At 37.9% G+C, this 19,107-nt stretch overlaps 2 protein-coding genes across 6 annotated transcripts in view; one reads left to right on the top strand and one right to left on the bottom strand.

Annotated features, from left to right (window-relative positions):
• Positions 1–16,788, top strand: part of PLA2G12B (phospholipase A2 group XIIB) — a 31,038-nt gene extending 14,250 nt beyond the window's left edge. For 3 of the 4 annotated variants that reach the window (XM_045437730.1, XM_045437728.1, XM_045437731.1), the window contains 2 exons: positions 9,930–10,095; positions 16,238–16,788. In XM_045437730.1, the coding sequence (XP_045293686.1) occupies positions 9,930–10,095; positions 16,238–16,359 (288 nt within the window). In that variant the 3' untranslated portion in view covers positions 16,360–16,788. The remainder of the gene's footprint in view (positions 1–9,929; positions 10,096–16,237) is intronic. The other variant, XM_045437729.1, reaches the window with a different exon arrangement.
• Positions 16,789–16,992: 204 nt separating this feature from the next.
• The window catches only part of OIT3 (oncoprotein induced transcript 3), a 28,971-nt gene continuing 26,856 nt past the window's right edge, over positions 16,993–19,107 (bottom strand). For both annotated transcript variants that reach the window (XM_045437727.1, XM_045437726.1), the window contains one exon: positions 16,993–18,660. In XM_045437727.1, coding sequence (XP_045293683.1) covers positions 18,487–18,660 — 174 coding nt within the window. In that variant the 3' untranslated portion in view covers positions 16,993–18,486. The remainder of the gene's footprint in view (positions 18,661–19,107) is intronic.

The following is a 19,107-nucleotide window of genomic DNA, read 5'->3' as shown; positions in this document are numbered from 1 at the left end:
TCCTCTCTTTCTTAAAAAAAAAAAAAAAAAAAAAAAAAAAGCTCAACTGAAGGTGAAAAAGCTGCCACAACATGGAAGGTAGAAGCTGCAGAAAGTTGATTTCAGAAAGAGAAGAGCTGTGAGTACTGTGATGGGGAGGGAGTCCTGATCATGGAGAGAGGAGTGAGAGCAAAACAAAGAGAGAGAGAGAAAAAAATGAAAGTGCGTGTGGGGAATTGCACAAGAAAAACTCTTCCCCAAAACCATTGACTGGAAAAATGAGAGGGGCTGAACACAGCAAGTTTTTATACACAGTGGTGCACAAAGTCTAAAGTTTTGGAGGTCAGCCCCATTGCCAGGGTCATGTCTGGCAGGCTTAATGAGGCTCTGGTGGGGAAGGAGGGTGGAGACCCAGAAGTGGACAGCATGGCCTAAGGATCCCCTAGGTCACACCCCAACTAAGAGTGCATTTGGGAGAGGGAACACAGCCTCTCCAAGGGGAAAAGACCCAGCCAGCACCATTGAGCTGCCCTGTTCACGAACATAGGAAGGGAGATGCTGGCTGGGGACAGTGAGCCTTGGTGCTGGCTTTCTGCCATGCTTTACCATAAACTCCAAACCTCTGTGTAGTCACTCAGCTGATATCTGGGACAAGCCAGCACTGGCCACAGTGCAGTGAGACTCTCTTCCAGAGGATCAGTGCAGCTCCGTGCACTATGCAGATCTCTAAAATTTAGAGTTTTGAAACCCAGCCACACGCCTGAGATAAAACACAGGAGTGTCGTGCCACCCAGCAGTTGGACAGCTCAGATGCAGACAGGGTAAAGGTTGGGATCTGGCCAAAGCTGGGGACACAAGAGAGGTGATTGCTCTTCTGTGAGGACTTCCTGAAGAGTGGTGGGCACAAGCTCCTCATTTCAGGGATGAGAGAGCTGGTGACACCATTTTCACCCTGCCCATCAGCAGTGACGGACTTCACTAAACAAAACAGTGCCACCAAGAGGATGGCAGGGCTACTTACACCAAGCCCTGCCCTCCTGTGCCCTGCAGATGCATCTCCACTAGAGCAAGTCCACTTGAGAGTCAGTCCAGCAGGCCCCAACCCCAGAAGACCAGCACAAATCCCTCACATGCACCAAGTCCACCAATCATAGAATGTTACAAAACTTTAGCTCTAGGGGAAATAGGATCTAGCTTCCTTTTTTATCCACCTTTATGATACTGAAAAAACTATTTTATGATATTATTTTATTTTATTTTATTTCTTAATTTATTACATATATATGTTTTGGGTTTTTAAAGTTTTTATTTATTTATTTTGAGAGAAAGTGAGTGAACAGGGAAAGGGCAGAGAGAGAGAGAGAGAGAGGGAGAGAGAGAGAATCCTAAGCAGACTCTGCACCATCAGCACAGAGACCAAAGTGAGGCTCAAACCCATGAACCATGAGATCATGACCTGAGCCAAAACCAAGTCAGTCAGTTAACCACCTGAACCATCCAGGCTCCCCACGTATATATGGTTTTTTTGGATCTAGCTTCTTTTAACAAGCAGACTTTGTGTTCCCCCACCTTAGGATACAGAAAAAAGTGATTTTATTATTTATTTAATTTTAAAATGTTATTATATCTATATATCTATCTATGTTGGATCTGGCTCCCTTTAACAAGAAACACACAGGATCCAGCTTCCTTTTTTGTTTTTTGGGGTTTTTTTTGGACCTTGACAATATGACAAGATGAACGAATTCATCCCAAAAGAAAGAACAGGAAGAAGTAACAGGCAGGGATTTTATCAATACAGATGTAAGTAAGATGTCTGAATTATAATTTAAACCAACAATTATAAGGATAGTAGCTGGGCTTCAAAAAAGCATAGAAGACACTAGAGAATCCCTTACTGCAGAGATAAAGGAACCAAAAACTAGTCAGGCCAAAATTAAAAATGTTATAACCAAGATACAAACACAAATAGATGCTATGACAATGGGGATGGATGAAATAGAGGAACAAATCAGTGATATAGAAGATAAAATTATGGAAAAGAACAAAGCTGAAAATAAGAGTGAAAGAAAGGCATTGGATCACAAATGTGGACTTAGGGAACTCAGCAACAAAGCATAATAACATTAGTATCATAAGAGTTCCAGAAGATGAAGAGAAAGAAAAAGGGCCAGAAGGTTTGTTTGAGCAAATAACCAAGACATATCATAGTGAAATTCACAAAACACATAGACAAGACAAGAATCCTGGAAGCAGCAAGGGAAAAAAGTCCTTAACTTACAAGGAAAGGCAGATCAAGTTCATTCTAGCAGATTTGTCTATAGAAACTTGGCAGGCCAGAAGGGAATGGCATGATATATTCAACATGCTGAATAGGAAAAATATGCAGCCAAGAATACTTTATCCAGCAAGCCTGTCATTCAGAATAGAAGAAGAAATAAAGAGTTTCCCTGACAAAAACTAAAGAAGCTCATGACCACTAAATCAGCCCTGCAAGAAATATTACAGGGGTCTCTTTGAGTGGGGAAAAAAAGGACCAAAAGCAACAAAGACTAGACATCACCAAGAAACACCAGCTTTACAGGCAACACAAAGGCACTAAATTCATATCTATCAATAATCACGCTGAATGTAAATGGACTGAATGCTCTGATCAAAAGGCATAAGGCATAAGAATGGATTAAAAAAAAACCCTGTCTATATGCTGCCTATAGGAGACTCATTTTAGACCTAAATACACCTGCAAATTGAAAGTGAAGGCATGGAGAACTATCTATCATGCTAATGGACATCAAAAGAAAGCTGGAGTAGCCATACTTATATCAGACAAACTACATTTTAAACCAAAGACTGTAATAAGAGCTGAAGAAGGGCATTAATAACAATTAGAGGGTCTATCCATCAAGATCTAACAATTTATGCCCCGTACTTGAAACACCCAAATATATAAATCAATAACAAACGTAAAGAGACTCATTAAAATAATATAATAATAGTAGGGAACTTTAACACCCCCACTTACAGCAATGGATGGGTCATCTAAACAGAAAAATCAACAAGGAAACAATGGCTGTGAATGACACACTGGACAGGATGGACTTAACAGATACATTCAGAATATTTCATCCTAAATTAGCAGAATACACATTATTTTCTTTCTTTCTTTCTTTCTTTCTTTCTTTCTTTCTTTCTTTCTTTCTTTCTTTCTTTCTTCTTTCCCTCTTTCTTTCCCTCTTTCTCTCTTTCTTTCTTCCCTGAGTAGGCTTCATGCCCAGTGCAGAGCCCAACACAGGGTTTGAATCCATGACCACAAGATCAAGTCCTGAGCTGAGCTCGAGTCAGATGCTCAATAAACTGACCCGCCCAGGTGCCCTCCACATTCTATTCAAGAGCCCATGGAACATTCTCCAGAATAGATCACATACTGGGTCACAAATCAGCCCTCAACAAGTACAAAAAGATTGAGATCTTATCATGCATATTTTCAGACCACAATGCTATGAAACTTGAAGTCAACCACAAGAAAAAATTTGGAAAGACCACAAATACAGGGAGGTTAAGAACATCCTACTATAGAATGAATGGCTTAACCTGGACATTAACAAAGAAATAAAAAAATACGTGGAGGCAAATGAAAATGAAAACATGCAGTCCAAAACCTTTGGGATGTGGCAAAAGCAGTCCTAAGAGGGATGTATATTGCAGTATACATTAAATTGCAGTATACATATATATTTCTTGCCTTAGGAGACAAGAAAAGTCTCAAGTATACAACCTAACTTCACACCTAAAGTAGCTAGAAAATGAATAGCAAATAAAGCATAAAGCCAACAGAAGAAGGGAAATAATAAAGATAAGAGCAGAAATAAATGATATGGAAACAACAACAAAAACAGTAGATCAAGAAAACTAAGAGCTGGTTCTTTGAAAGAATTAATAAATTCTTAAGTCCCTAGCCAGACTTATCAAAAAGAAAGAAGAAAGGACGAAAAAAAGTAAAATTACAAATGAAGGAGGAGAGATCACAACCAACACCACAGAAATATAAACAATTATGACAAAATATTATGAAAATTTTATGTCGACAAACTGGGAAATCTGGAAAAATGGACAAGTTCCTAGAAACCTACAAACTAGCAAAACTGAAACAGGAAGAAATGGAAAATTTAAACAGACCAATAATCAGGGCACCTGAGTGGCTCAGTTGGTTAAGCATCTGACTTTTGGTTTTGCTCAGGTCATGATCTCATGGTTCGTGAGTTCGAGCCCCACATCAGGTTCTACACTGTCAGTGTGGAGCTTACTTGGGACTCTCTCTCTCTGTCTCTCTCTCTGTCTCTCTCTCTCTGACCCTTCCTTGCTTTTACTCTTTCTCTCTTTTTTAAAAAAAATTTTTTTTAATGTTTATTTATTTTTGAGACAGAGAGAGACAGAGTATGAATGGGGGAGGGTCAGAGAGAGAGGGAGACACAGAATCCAAAACAGGCTCCAGGCTCTGAGTGGTCAGCACAGAGCCCGATGCAGGGCTTGAACCCACAGACTGCGAGATCATAACCTGAGCCGAAGTCGGACGCTTAACCGACAGAGCCACCCAGGTGCCCCTCTTTCTCTCTTTCAAAATAAATAAATAAAAACTTTTTAAAAACAGGCACCATTTAAAAAGACCCATAACCAGCAAAGAAATTGAATCAGTAATAAAACATCTCCCAACAGAGGCAGCTGGGTGGCTCAGTCAGTTGAGCATTTGACTCTTAGCTTTGGCTCACATTTGAGTGTCGAGTCAGGCTCCATGCTGGGTCTGAAGCCTGCTTAAGATTCTTTCTCCCTCCCTCTATTGCTCATGGTCTCTCTCTCTCTCTCTCTCTCAAGAAAAATAATCTTCCAACAAACAAAAGTCCAGGGCCACCTGGCTTCCCAGGGGAGTTCTACCAGACATTTAAAGAAGAGTTAATACCTATTCCTCTCAAACTGTTCCAAAAAACAGAAATGGAAAGAAAACTTCCAAACTCATTATACAAGGCCAGCTTTACCTTGATTCTAAAACAAGAGATCCCACTAAAAAGGAAAACTATAGGCTAATATCCCTGATGAAACTGGATGCAAAAATTCTCAACAAGATACTAGCAAATCTAATTCAACAGTACATAAAAAAAGAATTATTCACCACGATCAAGTGAGATTTATTCCTGTTTGCAGGACTGGTTCAATATTTGCAAATCGATCAATACAATACACCCCATTAATAAAAGAAAGGTTAAGAACCATATGATCCTCTCAATAGATGCAGAAAAAGCATTTGACAAAATAAAGCATCCATTCTTTTTTTAAAATGTTTATTTATTTTGAGAGAGAGAGAGAACAAGTGGAGGAGGGGCAGAGAGAGAGGGAGAGAGAGAATCTCAAGCAGCTCTGTGCTGCCAGCATAGACCCCAACACAGGGCTTGAAATCACAAACCGTGAGTTCATGACATGAGCCAATATCTGAGTCAGACACTTAACTGACTGAGCCACACACGTGCCCCTTTTTTATCTTTTAAAAAAATGTTTATTTATTTATTTTGAGAGACAGAGAATATGAGTGGGGTAGGGGCAGAGAAAGAGGGAGAGGGAGAATCCCAAGGAGGCCATCCTTCTTGGCAACAAAGAAGTCAGACTTTCACTATTTACAGATGACATGATACTCTATATAGAAAACCCAAAAGACTCCACCAAAACATTGCTAGAACGAATGCATTAATTCAGTAAAGTTGCAGGATATAAAATCAATGTACAGAAATCTGTTGCACTTCTGTACACCAATATGAAGCAGCAGAAAGAGAAATCAAGGAATTGATCCCATTTACAATTGCACCAAAAACGGTAAGATACTTTGGAATACACCAAAGTAAAGAGGTAAAAGATGTGTACTCTGGAAACTATAGAACACTTATATAAATTTTTTTTCAACGTTTATTTATTTTTGGGACAGAGAGACAGAGCAGGAATGGGGGAGGGACAGAGAGAGAGGGAGACACAGAATCGGAAACAGGCTCCAGGCTCTGAGCCATCAGCCCAGAGCCCGACGCGGGGCTCGAACTCACGGACCGCGAGATCGTGACCTGGCTGAAGTCGGACGCTTAACCGACTGCGCCACCCAGGCGCCCCTAGAACACTTATAAAAGAAATTGAAGAAGACACAAAGAAATAGAAAGACATTCCATGCTTATGGATTGGAAGAACAAATATTATTAAAATGTCTATACTACCCAAAGCAATCTACACATTTGATGCAATCCCTATCAAAATAACACCAGCATTTTTCACATAACTAGAATAAACAATCCTAAAATTTGTATGGAACCACAAAAGATCCTGAATAGCCCAAGCAATCTTGAAAAAGAAAAGAAGTTGGAGGCATCACGATTCCAGACTTCAAGCTATATTACAAGGCTGTAGTGATTAATACAGTATGGTACTGGGCCAAAAACAGACACATAGATAAATGGAACAAAACAGAAAACCCAGCAATGTACCCACAACTTATATGGTCAACTAATCTTTGACAAAACAGGAAAGAATATCCAATGGAAAAAAGATAGTCTCTTCAACAAATCGTGTTGGAGAAACTGGACAGCAACATGCAGAAGAATGAAACTGGACCACTTTCTTACACCATACACAACAATAAATTCAAAATAGATGAAAGACCTAAATGTGAAACAGGAAACCATCAAAATCCTATAGGAGAACACAGGCAGTAACCTCTCTGACATCGGCCGTGTCAACTTCTTACTCGATACGTCTCCTGAGTCAAGGGAAACAAAAGCAAAAATAAACCATTGGGACCTCATCAAGATAAAAACCTTCTTCACTGTAAAGGAAACAACAAAACTAAAATGCAATTTTCATAATGGGAGAAGATGTTTGCAAAAGACATATCTGATAAGGGGTTAGTACAAAATGTATAAAGAACTTATCAAACTCAACACCCCAAAAAACAAATAATGCAATTAAGAAATGGACAGAAGATGTGAATAGACATTTTTCCCAAGAAGATATCCAGATGGTTAACAGACACATGAAAAGATGCTCAACATCACTCATCATCAGAGAAATACAAATCAAATACAATGAGATATCATCTCATACCTGCCAGAATGGCTAAAATTAACAACACAGAAAACAATAGCCAAAGTATGGAAAGAGCCCAAGTGTCCATTGACTGGCTAATGGATAAAGAAGATGTGAGATACACACACACACACACACACACACACACACACACACACTGGAAGAGTGCTCAGCCATCAAAAGGAATGAAATCTTGCCGTTTACAATGACATGGATGGAACTAGAGTATATTATGCTAAGTGAAATAAATCAGTCACAGAAGATAAATACCATACAATTTCACCCATATGTGGAATTTAGGAAAGAAACAGATGAACATATGGGAAGGGGGGAAAAAGAGAGAGAGCGAATCAAACCATAAGAAACTCTTTATGATACAGAACAAACTGAGGGCTGATGGAGGGAGGTGGGTGGGTGGATGGGCTAAGTGGGTAATGGGTATTAAGGAGGGTACTTATCATGTTGAGCACTAGGAGTTATATGTAAATGTTGAATCACTAAATTCTACTCCTGAAAACAATATTACATTATATGGCAACTAACTAGAATTTAAATTGAATTTTGAAAAAATTAAAAAAAAAAAGAAATGTAAACGTGGATGGAAATTAGAATGGACACACTGCTTCAGCAAGGCTTGACTTGTGATTAAAATTTTCTCTTCTTCAGTTTTGAAGCTTTCCCTTCCCCTTCACTTGTTTTTCTGTAGAATCCTTTGTTCCAGGAACTTGGTATGGATGGCTGGCACCAGTGTTTGACATTCCTATCGCAACTGCCCAGATCCTGTATTTTCTTATAAAACCCCTCAACCTCCTACCCAGGGTGGGGGCTTTCACTCTTGGAGGCATTAGCTTGCTGCAGCCTCCTTTGTATGGCAAAGTAATAGACTATCTCCCTTCTTTATCCCTAAATCTGTCTTCATATTACATATTTCAGCTCTGGAGCACAGAGGTTGGTTTTTGACAACAGTACGTACTCTATTTTGGGAGTAATGTCATTTTATTTACTGGTACAAGTATTGTCTAGGACCAGTTCAAGAATTTCCAATTCAGTTGAACTGAATGATAGCGACTATACTCATCTATCTAATTAATTCTCACTTACCTCTGCTGTGATATACATTTAGTTTTTGGGATGGGGCACAAACAAAGTAGTTTCCTTCAGGTGTCAGATGATAGGAATTTACCCAGAATTGCAGAGCCCAGGCTGTTGCCTAGCCTAATGAGTTACATTACCTCTTACTGTAACAATGGATTTTATTTTCTTTTTCTTAGAAGCGTATTTTATTTTATTTATTTTTTTAAAGAGCTTTTTCTAAAAATGTATATTCATTTATTTTGAGAAAGAGCATGAACAGGGGAGGGGCAGACAGAGATGGAGATAGAATCCCAAGCGGGCTCCAAGGTGACAGCACAGAGCCTGATGTGGGGCTTGAGCTCACAAACTGTGAGATCATGACCTGAGCTGAAATCAAGAGTTGGACACTCAACCGACCGAACCACCCAGGAGCCCCTATTTTATTTTTATTAGTCTTCATGCCCAGCATGAAGCCTAACGTGGGACTTGAACTCAAGACCATGAGATCAAAATGTGAGCTGAGATCAAGAGTTGGATATTTAACCAACTGAGCCACTCAGGGGGCCCTGTCAGAAGGGCATTTTAAACTACCAAAGTCCATAGTCTGTTTTAAGTGGTCTTGGAGCAAAAGTTCAGATAAGGGATCATTTAAGCAGAGCCAAGTGGAAAAGATCTATAATAGCTGATTAATCAATCTCCACCCATACTGTGAAACCATACTTCCACACCTTCCACTTGGGCTCAAGTTTATATTATCAGAAGAACTGCAAAAGATTCTAAGATGCTCTACCAAAGTCTAAATGCCCCTGTTCCAAACTATTTCACATACCACAGAATGATCACTCTCTGTAATCACTCATTCTATCATGTTCCTTCTTTGCTCGAGTCTTTATCAAATCTTACTAGGTACTTTGGAAGTCAGAACCATCCACCAACTTACCTTTCTTAATTAAAAAAATAACAAACAAACAAATAAATTCCTGCTAAGACCCTTGAAACACCAAACAAACTGACTTGCTCACATACGATTTGCTCATTATCTCTTTTCTTTACCCTCATGTCTAATAATTCTCTAAAAAAAACCACGTAGAGTTATCAAACTCTAGATGTGGCATTCTATGAAGTTACTCAGTTTATGCCACAACATTTACAGATGTTTATAGGAGGCTTAATACATTTATGTGTGTGTGTGTTAGATATTGACATTTAACCATAGTCCTTGTGGTCAGGAATCATGTGTTCTATACCCCACTCTGCTCCCTGACACATACAGACAAGACACATGCCTTTAAAACAGTGTATGGGATGGGTTTCTAATAAATGCTGGTGACCTCTTGATGAACTGAGCCTTGATTTTTTATACTTCTGAGCCTTTGGATCTTTTGCTCAAATAAAATCTCACATAATATAGGTTTTAGTTAAATTTGGAAGTCCTGCAGCTCTGCCCTCTTCATTAACCTTCTGATGTTTATTTTCATCCCTGTAGTGGCCTGTGAATTTGAAAATTACTAAATCTAAAAGAAAAAAGAAGAAAATGGACTATTCAGAATTAATAAGCTAATAACCAAACCATAATTGAAACTTAACATCCTGTAGCTGTCAACCTTATGCATTCTCTCAAGTCACTGGTATTTCTGAATTGATCTGATGTGTAACAGGAATTTGAGAACTGGCCTGTTAATAACAAGGTGGGCAAGGTTGCCTAAGGTCCTTGGTCCAAACGTGGCATTTTCTTCCTTCTCTTTTCTTCCTTCACTTTTCTCCAGATGGATTTGGGCATTCCAGCAATGACGAAGTGCTGCAACCAGCTGGACGTCTGTTATGACACCTGTGGTGCCAACAAGTATCGCTGTGATGCAAAATTCCGATGGTGTCTCCACTCTATCTGCTCTGATCTGAAGCGGAGTTTGGGTTTTGTCTCCAATGTGGAAGGTAGGTATCTTAAGGGAATCTACTGGTGAGCAGGGAGTTTTGTTCCTGTTTTCATACAGAAATATATCCAGAGCCCCTTTACGCAAAGAGACCATTAGAGCTCACTGAACTTTCTTTATAGAACACTGTGACGAATGTTAAGAAGGGTGAAGGAAGATTCTGGGCATTCCTTCACTAAAGTTCTTGCTGTCCTTCCCAGGAGCTGCTGGCACCACTCCTGATGGACAGGGCTACACCAAAGCCTTTCCAGAGATATAAAAATCTATCCTTTAAGACTAGAGAAAGAGTTGCCCAACTGGCTTTGGTTATTCATTCCACTATTAAATAATTTTCCATATCAGGAATTTTTCTGTAGGACCACTTGGTTTGGTTTAAGCCCTTTTTTCCCTTATTTTGTTTTCAGTTGGGAAAAGAATTTTTTAAAACCTATCTTTTTTGTTTAAGCTCTTTGTATTCTTCAGGATAATTATTTTTAAACAACTGCTTAGCTACCTAGTTTCTAGCACTGATTGTGTAATTTCCTTTTCCTAATTCACCTTAGGAAAAGCTTTAATCCTTTAGTTTCTGAAGCCAGAACATTATATTCAGGTATTCACATTATATATTTTTAGATGGCAAAGTTTGAAATTTAAGCTTATAAGGAGTTGGCCTCATGCCACTGAGAAAGTCAGCAGTAGAAAGAATTTTGGATCATTTTCATAGATCGCTGTCTAGAGTGTAGTCCTAAAGTGAATGTGTGAAGGCTTCAAAATATGAATAATTAATTGGGCACTGTAAAAGGGAGTATCACTCTCTCTGTACCTACAAAAGGTGAATAAGTGCTAATCCAAGGTCAGGTCAAGTTACTTCCTCTAAGCAATGTCCTATTGATTTTTTCTCCTAAATATCTCTTTGATATATCACTTGCCTGGTTACTGCAAATTAATCTAATCTCTGGATCCCATCCAATCTATTTTCCTCATAGGGACCAGATACATTTTTGTACCATATAAATCCAGTCATTTCCACCCTCTGTGTAAGCCCTTCAATTGGTTCCTCTTCCTTAGGAATAAATCCAAACTCCTTAGTATGATATACATAGCCTTTCCTGATCCAGCGCTACCCTACCTCTCCAGCATTATTTTGCTTATTTCTGATTTCTCTCCTGACTTCTGCCATTCCAAACTACTTGGGTTGGTGAACCATATTTTTCTGCCTCTGCAGTTCCCTCTGCTTGGAACACTCTGATCATTTTTCGTTGTTGTTGAAATAGCTTTATTGATATGTAATTCACATACTATACAATTCAACCATTTAAATGCTTTTAAAATGTGTTCACAAAGCTATGCAATCAGGCCCATAATCAATTCTAGAACATTCTGACCACACCAAAAGGAATCCCCATAGCCATGAACAATCCCTCTCTCTTTTCCTTTCCTGGCCTTTGGCAACCATGAATCTGCTTTCTACCTCTATTGGTTTGTCTGTTCTGGACATTTCATATAAATGGAATCATAAAATATGTGGTCTTTTGTGACAGACATTTTTAACTTAGCAAAGTTTATCTGTGTTGTAGCATGTATCAGTATTTTGTTCCTTTTTATTGCTAAGTTACAGTCCATTCATTATATGGATATAATGTATTTTCTTTATCCATTCATCAAATGAAGGACATTTGGGTTGTTTCTAACCTTTGGCTATTATGAATAATTCTGGTATGAACATTGATATATAAGTTTTTGTGGAGACATATCTCTTCATTTCTCTTGGGTATATATCTGAGTGGAGGGGGATTCCGGGTTATATGGTAATTTTATGACAAACTGTTTTCCAAAATAGCTACACCATTTCACATTCTCACCAGCAATGTATTAAGGTTCCAATTTCTCTACATCCTTATCAACCCTTGTTATTATCTGCCCTTTTGATTATAGATCTTAGAGAATGTGAAATGGTATCACATTGTGGTTTTGATTTGCATTTCCCTGATTGCTAATAATGTTGATTATATTTTTATGCGCTAGTTGGACATTAAATATCTGCTTTGGAGAAATGTTTAATCAGATCCTTTACCTCTTTTTAAATTGGGTTACTTATCTTTTTATTATTGAGTTGTGAGTATTCTTTATATATTCTGGACACAAGTCCCTTATCAGATACATGCTTCACTAATATTTTCTCTCATTTTGTGGGTTTTTTTTCACTTTCTTGATGAAATTATTTGCAAAGCAGATGTTTTACATTTCAATAAAGTCCAACTTATCTATTTTTTTCCTTTTGTTGCTTGTACTTTTGGTGTCATATGTAAGAAGGCTTTGCTTTATCCAAGGTCACAAAGATTTGCTCCTATGTTTTCTTCTAAGAGCTTTGTTTTAGCTTATACACTTAGGTCTATGATCCACTTTTAGTTAATTTTTGTGTATGATGTAAGAAAGAGATCCAATTTCATTCTTTTGTATGTGGATATACAAATGTTCCTGCATATTGTTGAAAGACGTTTCTCATACTCAGTTGTTTTTGCACCCTTATCAAAAATCAGTTGAACAGAAATGCAGTATTTATTTCTAGATTTTCAATTCTATTTCATTGATCTATGCCAGTGGCACATGGTATTTATTATTATGGTTTTGTAGTAAACTTTGAAATCAGGAAGTAATCTTCAACTTTGTTCTTCTTTCTCAAGATTGTTTTGGATATTCTAGGTCCCTTGAATTTTCTTATGAATTTTAGGTTCAGCTTGTCAATTTCTGCAAGAAATGGCAGTTGGAAATTTGGTACAGCTTTTGTTAAATCCGGAGATCAATTTGAGGCATGTTACCATCTAACAAAATTATGTTTCCTGATCAATGAACATGAATGTCTTTCCATTTATTTGGATTGTCTTTAATTTCTTTCACAGTGTCTTCTAATTTACAGAACACAAGTCTTACACTTCTTTTGTTTAAATTAAGTACTTTATTCGTTTTTTTTTGTTATTATAAATGAAATTATTATCTTAATTTTATTTTCAGATTATTCATTGATAATGTACAGAAATAAACTGATTTTCTATATTGATCTATTATCCTGCAACCTTGCTGAACTCACTTATTAATTTTAATAGATTTTAGTGGATTCCTTGGGCTTTTCTATACATAAGATAATGCCATTTACATCTCATCTTCCTTTCCAATTTGGATACCTTTTACATATTCCTCTTGCCAATTGTCCTGTCTAGGGGTTCCCGTACAATATTGAATAGAAGTGTTGAGAGCAATGTCAAGAGCAAATAAACAAATGGTACTAAACAACCAATGGGTTGAAGAAGAAATCAAAAGAGAAATAAAGAAACATTGAGACAAATGAAAATGGAAATACAACATACCTAAACTTATGAGATGCAGCAAAAGCAGTTCTAAGAGGGAAATTCATAGCAGTAAGTGCCTACATCAAGAAAAAAAGATCTTGAATACATAGCTCAACTTTATACCTCAAGGAACTAGAAAAAGAAAAACATTGGAGCCCAAAGTTAGTAGAAGAAAGTGAATAACAAAGATCAGAGCAGAAATAAATGAAACTAAGACTAAAATAACAATAGAAAAGATAAATGAAACTAGGAGCTGTTTTTTTTTTTTTTTTTTTAAGATGAAGAAAATAGACAAACCTGTAGCTAGACTAATTAAAAGCTAATTTGAGAGGACTCAAATAAATAAAATCAGAAATAGAAGAGGAGACATTACAACTGATACCACAGAAATACAAAGGATCACAAAAGACTACTATGAATAATTATATGCTAATAAATTGGACAACTGAGGAGAAATGGGTAAATTCCTAGAAACATGCAGTTCCTAGGAACATTCAGTTCTTACTGAAACTGAATAATGAAAAATAGAATCTGAACAGACTGATTATTAGTAAAGTGATAGAATCAGCAATCAAAGATCTCTCAACAAATGAAAGTCCAGAGCAAGATAGACTTTTATTTTTCAACTTTTTTTTTTGAGAAAGAATACAAGTGGGGGAGAGGGGCAGAGGAAGACAGAGAGAGAGAGAGAGAGAGAAAGAGAGAGAGAGAGAGAGAGAATTCCAAGCAGGCTCCATGCTCAGCACAGAGCCCAACACAGGGCTTGATCTCACAACCATGAGATCATGACCTGAGCTGAAATCAAGAGTTAGATGCTTAACTGACTGAGCCACCCAGGCACCCCAAAATGGACTTTCTAAGTGGCTTCAACATTTAAAGAGAAATTAATCATCCATTTAAATGGTTTCACCATTTCAAGAAGAATTAAGCATCCATTCAAATGACTTCAACATTTAAGGAAGAATTAACACCAATCCTCAAATTCTTCCAAAAATTGAAGAGAAGGGAGCACTTCCAAACTTACTTATGAGGCCAGTATTATTCTGATACCAAAACTAGACAAGGACGCCATAAGAAAAAAAAACTACAGATAAATTTCTGATGAATATAGACGCAAAAATCCTCAACAGAATATTAGCAAACCTAATTCAATAATATTAAAAGGATCATACATCGTGATCAAGTGGGCTTTATTCAAGGGAAGCAAGAATTGTTCAACATCGGCAAATCAGACAATGCGATACAGCACATTAACAAAATGAAGGATAAATATTGTATGATCCTCTCAATAGATGCAGAAAAAGCATTACAAAATTCAACATTCATTTGTGAAAAAAACCTCTCAACACAGTAGGTATAAAGGGAACATACCTCAACATAATAGAGGCCATATGTGACAAGCGCACAGCTAACATCATACTCAATGGAGAAAAGCTGAAAGCTTTTTCTCTAAGATCAGGAACAAGACAAGGATGCCAACTTTCACCACTTTTATTTAACATAGTATTGGAAGTTCTAACCAGAGCAATTAGGCAAAAAGAAGAAATAAAAGACATCCAAATTGGAATCAAAGACGTAAAACTACCACTATTTGCAGATGACATGATATCATATATGGAAAACCCTAAAGTCTCCACAAAGAAAAACATAAACCTATTAGAACTAATAAATTCAGTAAAGTCACAGGATGCAAAGTCAATATACAAAAATCAATTTCAGGGGCGCCTGGGTGGCGCAGTCGGTTAAGCGTCCAACTTCAGCCAGGTCACGATCTCGCGGTCCGTGAGTTCGAGCCCCGCGTCGGGCTCTGGGCTGATGGCTCAGAGCCTGGAGCCTGTTTCCGATTCTGTGTCTCCCTCTCTCTCTGCCCCTCCCCCGTTCATGCTCTGTCTCTCTCTGTCCCAAAGATAGATAAATGTTGAAAAAAAAAATTTAAAAAAAAAAATAAAAAAAAATCAATTTCATTTCTATACACTAATAATGAATTATCAGAAAGATGATTTAAGAAAAATTATAATTTACAATTGCATCATCAAGAATAGAATACCCAGGAATTAATTTGACCAAGGAGGTGAAAGACTTGTGCATTGAAAATGGTCATACTACCCAAAACAATCTACAGATTCAATACAATTCTTATCAAAATTCTAATGGAAGGTGTTCTGAGATGCCTTTCATAATAACCTTTACCCCAAAGGGATAGACTTTTTTTGTGTGGGTTCCCATACTACCATGATATTACTTCCATCACAGTGTAGTGTAACCATTAGTTTACCTGTCCATCCTGTCGAACTCTTTGTCCAAACTGTGAGTACTTTAGTTGGGATCTCTTTGGTCTTTGCATCCCTGATGGCTAACAGAATGGCTGACCAACACATATGTTTTTCTTAATGAGTGAATTGTTATTCATCCCACACTTAAACAGAGAAAGCTACAGAAAACATAGTACAGTTATCTGAGGGAGTATCCTGCAAAAATGGTAGATTTTCCATGGAGTGTGCATAGTGATATAGGAGATTCTGATTGCTAAATGTGATTTTGACCTACAGGCCCATAAAAGAAGGGCACCTCAAAGTATATTCTGCTTAATTAGATTGGATGGAAGCTTATTAAGTTTCTCTTAAGTGTATGTTCTTTTTAATTATGTATTTGGATCACTGCTTTTATTTTCCTCTGGGTATCATGTCATGCTTGGAATTGCATTCGTTTTTAAAATTACTCAAACTACTTGGGATAGTCTTGTACATTAACCTTTTATTTCTCTTCATTTTTTTCTTTTCTTTTTTTTTTTTTTTTTTCCTCTTCATCCTTTTCAAGTAGCCTGTGATTCTCTGGCTGATACTGTGTTCAATACCGTATGGACCTTGGGCTGCCGACCTTTCATGAATAGCCAAAGGGCAGCCTGCATCTGTGCAGAAGAGGAGAAAGAAGAGTTATGAGAAAGAGGTGATCCCTTCCTGGTTTTGAGTGATGCCACAGCTGTCAGTCTCGGAGATGGTAGTGTGGCAGATGTGTCTCATCCTTGCTTCCAAATGTTTGGATAACACAAAGCAAGAGAAAGGAAATATTGTTCTACAGCTGAAACGTGAGTCCCATCCTTTGGGAGAACTGGAAAAAAGACATGGAGTGATTTGAAGACTACTCTTTATTTTACCAATGGTCTCCCCAACCAAGAAACGTTTGCCTGGCAATTCAGTTCTTAAAGACTAAAATAAAGACTAAAATATTGGGATTCTCGGACTTGGTAATTATATTCATAAGTGAAATTTTGCAGCATCCAACCATTTGGGAGGCAAGGACTTTCCTCTGATTCATGTTTCAGTTGCCAGTAAGCATCTCACATTTAATAAAGTGTTCTTTTTAGGAAATATGAAAAGAGATGAATGAATTCCATTATCACCAATGTGCTTCCATTTCACTTAGAAGAGAACAGAACCCAACCTGGTAAGTTCCACCAATGATAACAATCATTCCCACTGGTGCTGGAGAGATAAGAACAAGTGGGAAAGGTCAGAGACTTACTTGGTGAAGACTAATGGAGGAGGAGGTCAGATGGAGTTAGGTCTCTGAGGTTCCATTTTTTTCCTTCAGTGAATTATTCCTGTTGATATTCCCAGTTACTAAGTGGTGTTAGTGTCATGGTAGGATCTGAGAAGCATTTCGTAAAAATTGCCACTGAAGATAGCTAGAAGTCCCTGCAATCTGAGGACACACAAATGGTCAGTTGCTAAACTCTGGTTCTCAATACTGACTGCAGATTAGAATCACCAAAGGAGTATTAAAAAGCAGAAACCCTCTGGGGGTGGTATCTACCTATAGGTGTTTTATGAGTGCTCCCTACCTGATCTTGATGCACTGGGAGGGCTGAGGTCCACTAAGATCAGGGATCAGCAAATGAAACTCATGGGCCAAATCAGGTCTAACACTGCTCCTGTGGTGTTTTATTGGAACACAACCATATTCTCATTTGTTTATGGTCACTCCTGTGCTACAACCTCAGAGTTGAACAGTTGTGACAGACTGTATAGCCAGAAAGCCTAAAATGTTTACCATTTGGCTCTTGACAAAAAAAGCTGGCCAATTCTTGATCTAGGTCATTCTGTCCTTTCACTTCCGTTTGTTAATTTTACTGGTTGCATTAAGAATTGTTGATTATAGCCATTTCAAAAAAGAAAAAGAAGAAAAACTGTTTCCTGATCTTATGTAAAGCCATAAAAATACTTGGCATATTAAGAAATTGGATTTCATTGCATATAAAATTTATCTCTGTGATTTATAATATTTACTTCAATAAACTGTATTAAGCACCTACCTACAAAATAGAGCATGGTATAATTTACACCTTTTTTTTATTGCCGTATCAGTCTGAGGGCTTAGAATGCCAAATAACAGGACATATGGTACGAAATTTTAATTTTGTCTACAGTTCAGTCATTGAACCACTTAAATGCATGTCAATACATTTATTAATATTTATTAATTGAAAACATTTCACGTAATATAAAAATATCAAAAGAAAACACTGTGCAAGAGGAAAATCAAATAATATTTTTTAGTACACACTTCTACTGATAAACTTCCGAATCTCCTATAACTACTCTGCGTTTGAGTTGAAATTTCAGGGAATGATTATTATTTACATATTTAAGGAGTTGCTGGGTATTTAGGTCATAATTTCAAGCAACCATTTAATTTGTTTTAAGTTTATACTTCAGAAGAGCATGCCCGACTTTTGATTTTAGTGGTCCTATTGCATCCTACACGAGGTGTTTTATTGTAGGAAGGAAATGTGGGGAGCAGGGTGAGCTGCTTTCTTGCAGGGACAGCATAGCTTTCGATGTTGGGAAGATGAAGCCCATGGGTTGGATCAGTCAGCAGTGAGGTGACCTTTCCTGACCCAGCAGCCGGAGTCAGAATGAGTCAGTTCCGGGAGTCTGTCTAAACCCACAGTATAAGGTTCAAAGAAGCGCCATGTTCTAGGGTGTCGATTGGTGCTCTCAGAGGGCGTAGGGAGAAGTTCCAAAGAGGTGGGTGGCCCAAAGCCAGGACTCGGGTATTGGGTGGTCCTAGTCCTCCCAGTCGATGCTGATCGGGCCACCTGTCAGCATCTGGCTCTGCAGACCAGCTGTATCCTCTCCCTCTACTGCCTCACGACGCATTCGCCGGTGGCAGCCCTGAGCACAGCGAGAATGCTCGTCCAGCCTTCCACAGACAAGGACCTGGCAGTGCAGAAACACTTCCTGGAAAGACCATAATTATAATTAACAAAAATAATAACAGCTACCACTTGCGGGGCCCTTTCTAGAAGCTAGACACTATACCAAATGTTTCATATATATTGTCTCGTTTCATCTAAACAACAACTGTTTGAGGTAGATGTTATCATCCCCATTTTACAGACGAGGAAACTGAGACTTAGGTTAGGAAACTTGCCCAGATTCACAACATTGGTCAGGTGGCAAAGACACTGAGTCATGTGGGTGATTTAGAACCCCACATCTATAACTTTTGCTTTTGTACAGGGACAGGAGAGACCTTTGAGAAGGCAACATCTAATAATGTTAACATCTTCATTCTTAGCATCAAAGTCTGGGAAAAACATTGGTGCCCACACACTTCTGTGTAAAATAACAAGTTCTTTGTCCAAGCTTCTTCCTACAAGTTACCTCCCAAAGCATGCTGCCTGC

This window comes from Leopardus geoffroyi, chromosome D2 (assembly GCF_018350155.1).
Source record: "Leopardus geoffroyi isolate Oge1 chromosome D2, O.geoffroyi_Oge1_pat1.0, whole genome shotgun sequence".
NCBI lineage: Eukaryota > Metazoa > Chordata > Mammalia > Carnivora > Felidae > Leopardus > Leopardus geoffroyi.
Note: the sequence above shows the minus strand (reverse complement) of the source record. Positions and strands in the feature narration are given on the sequence as shown.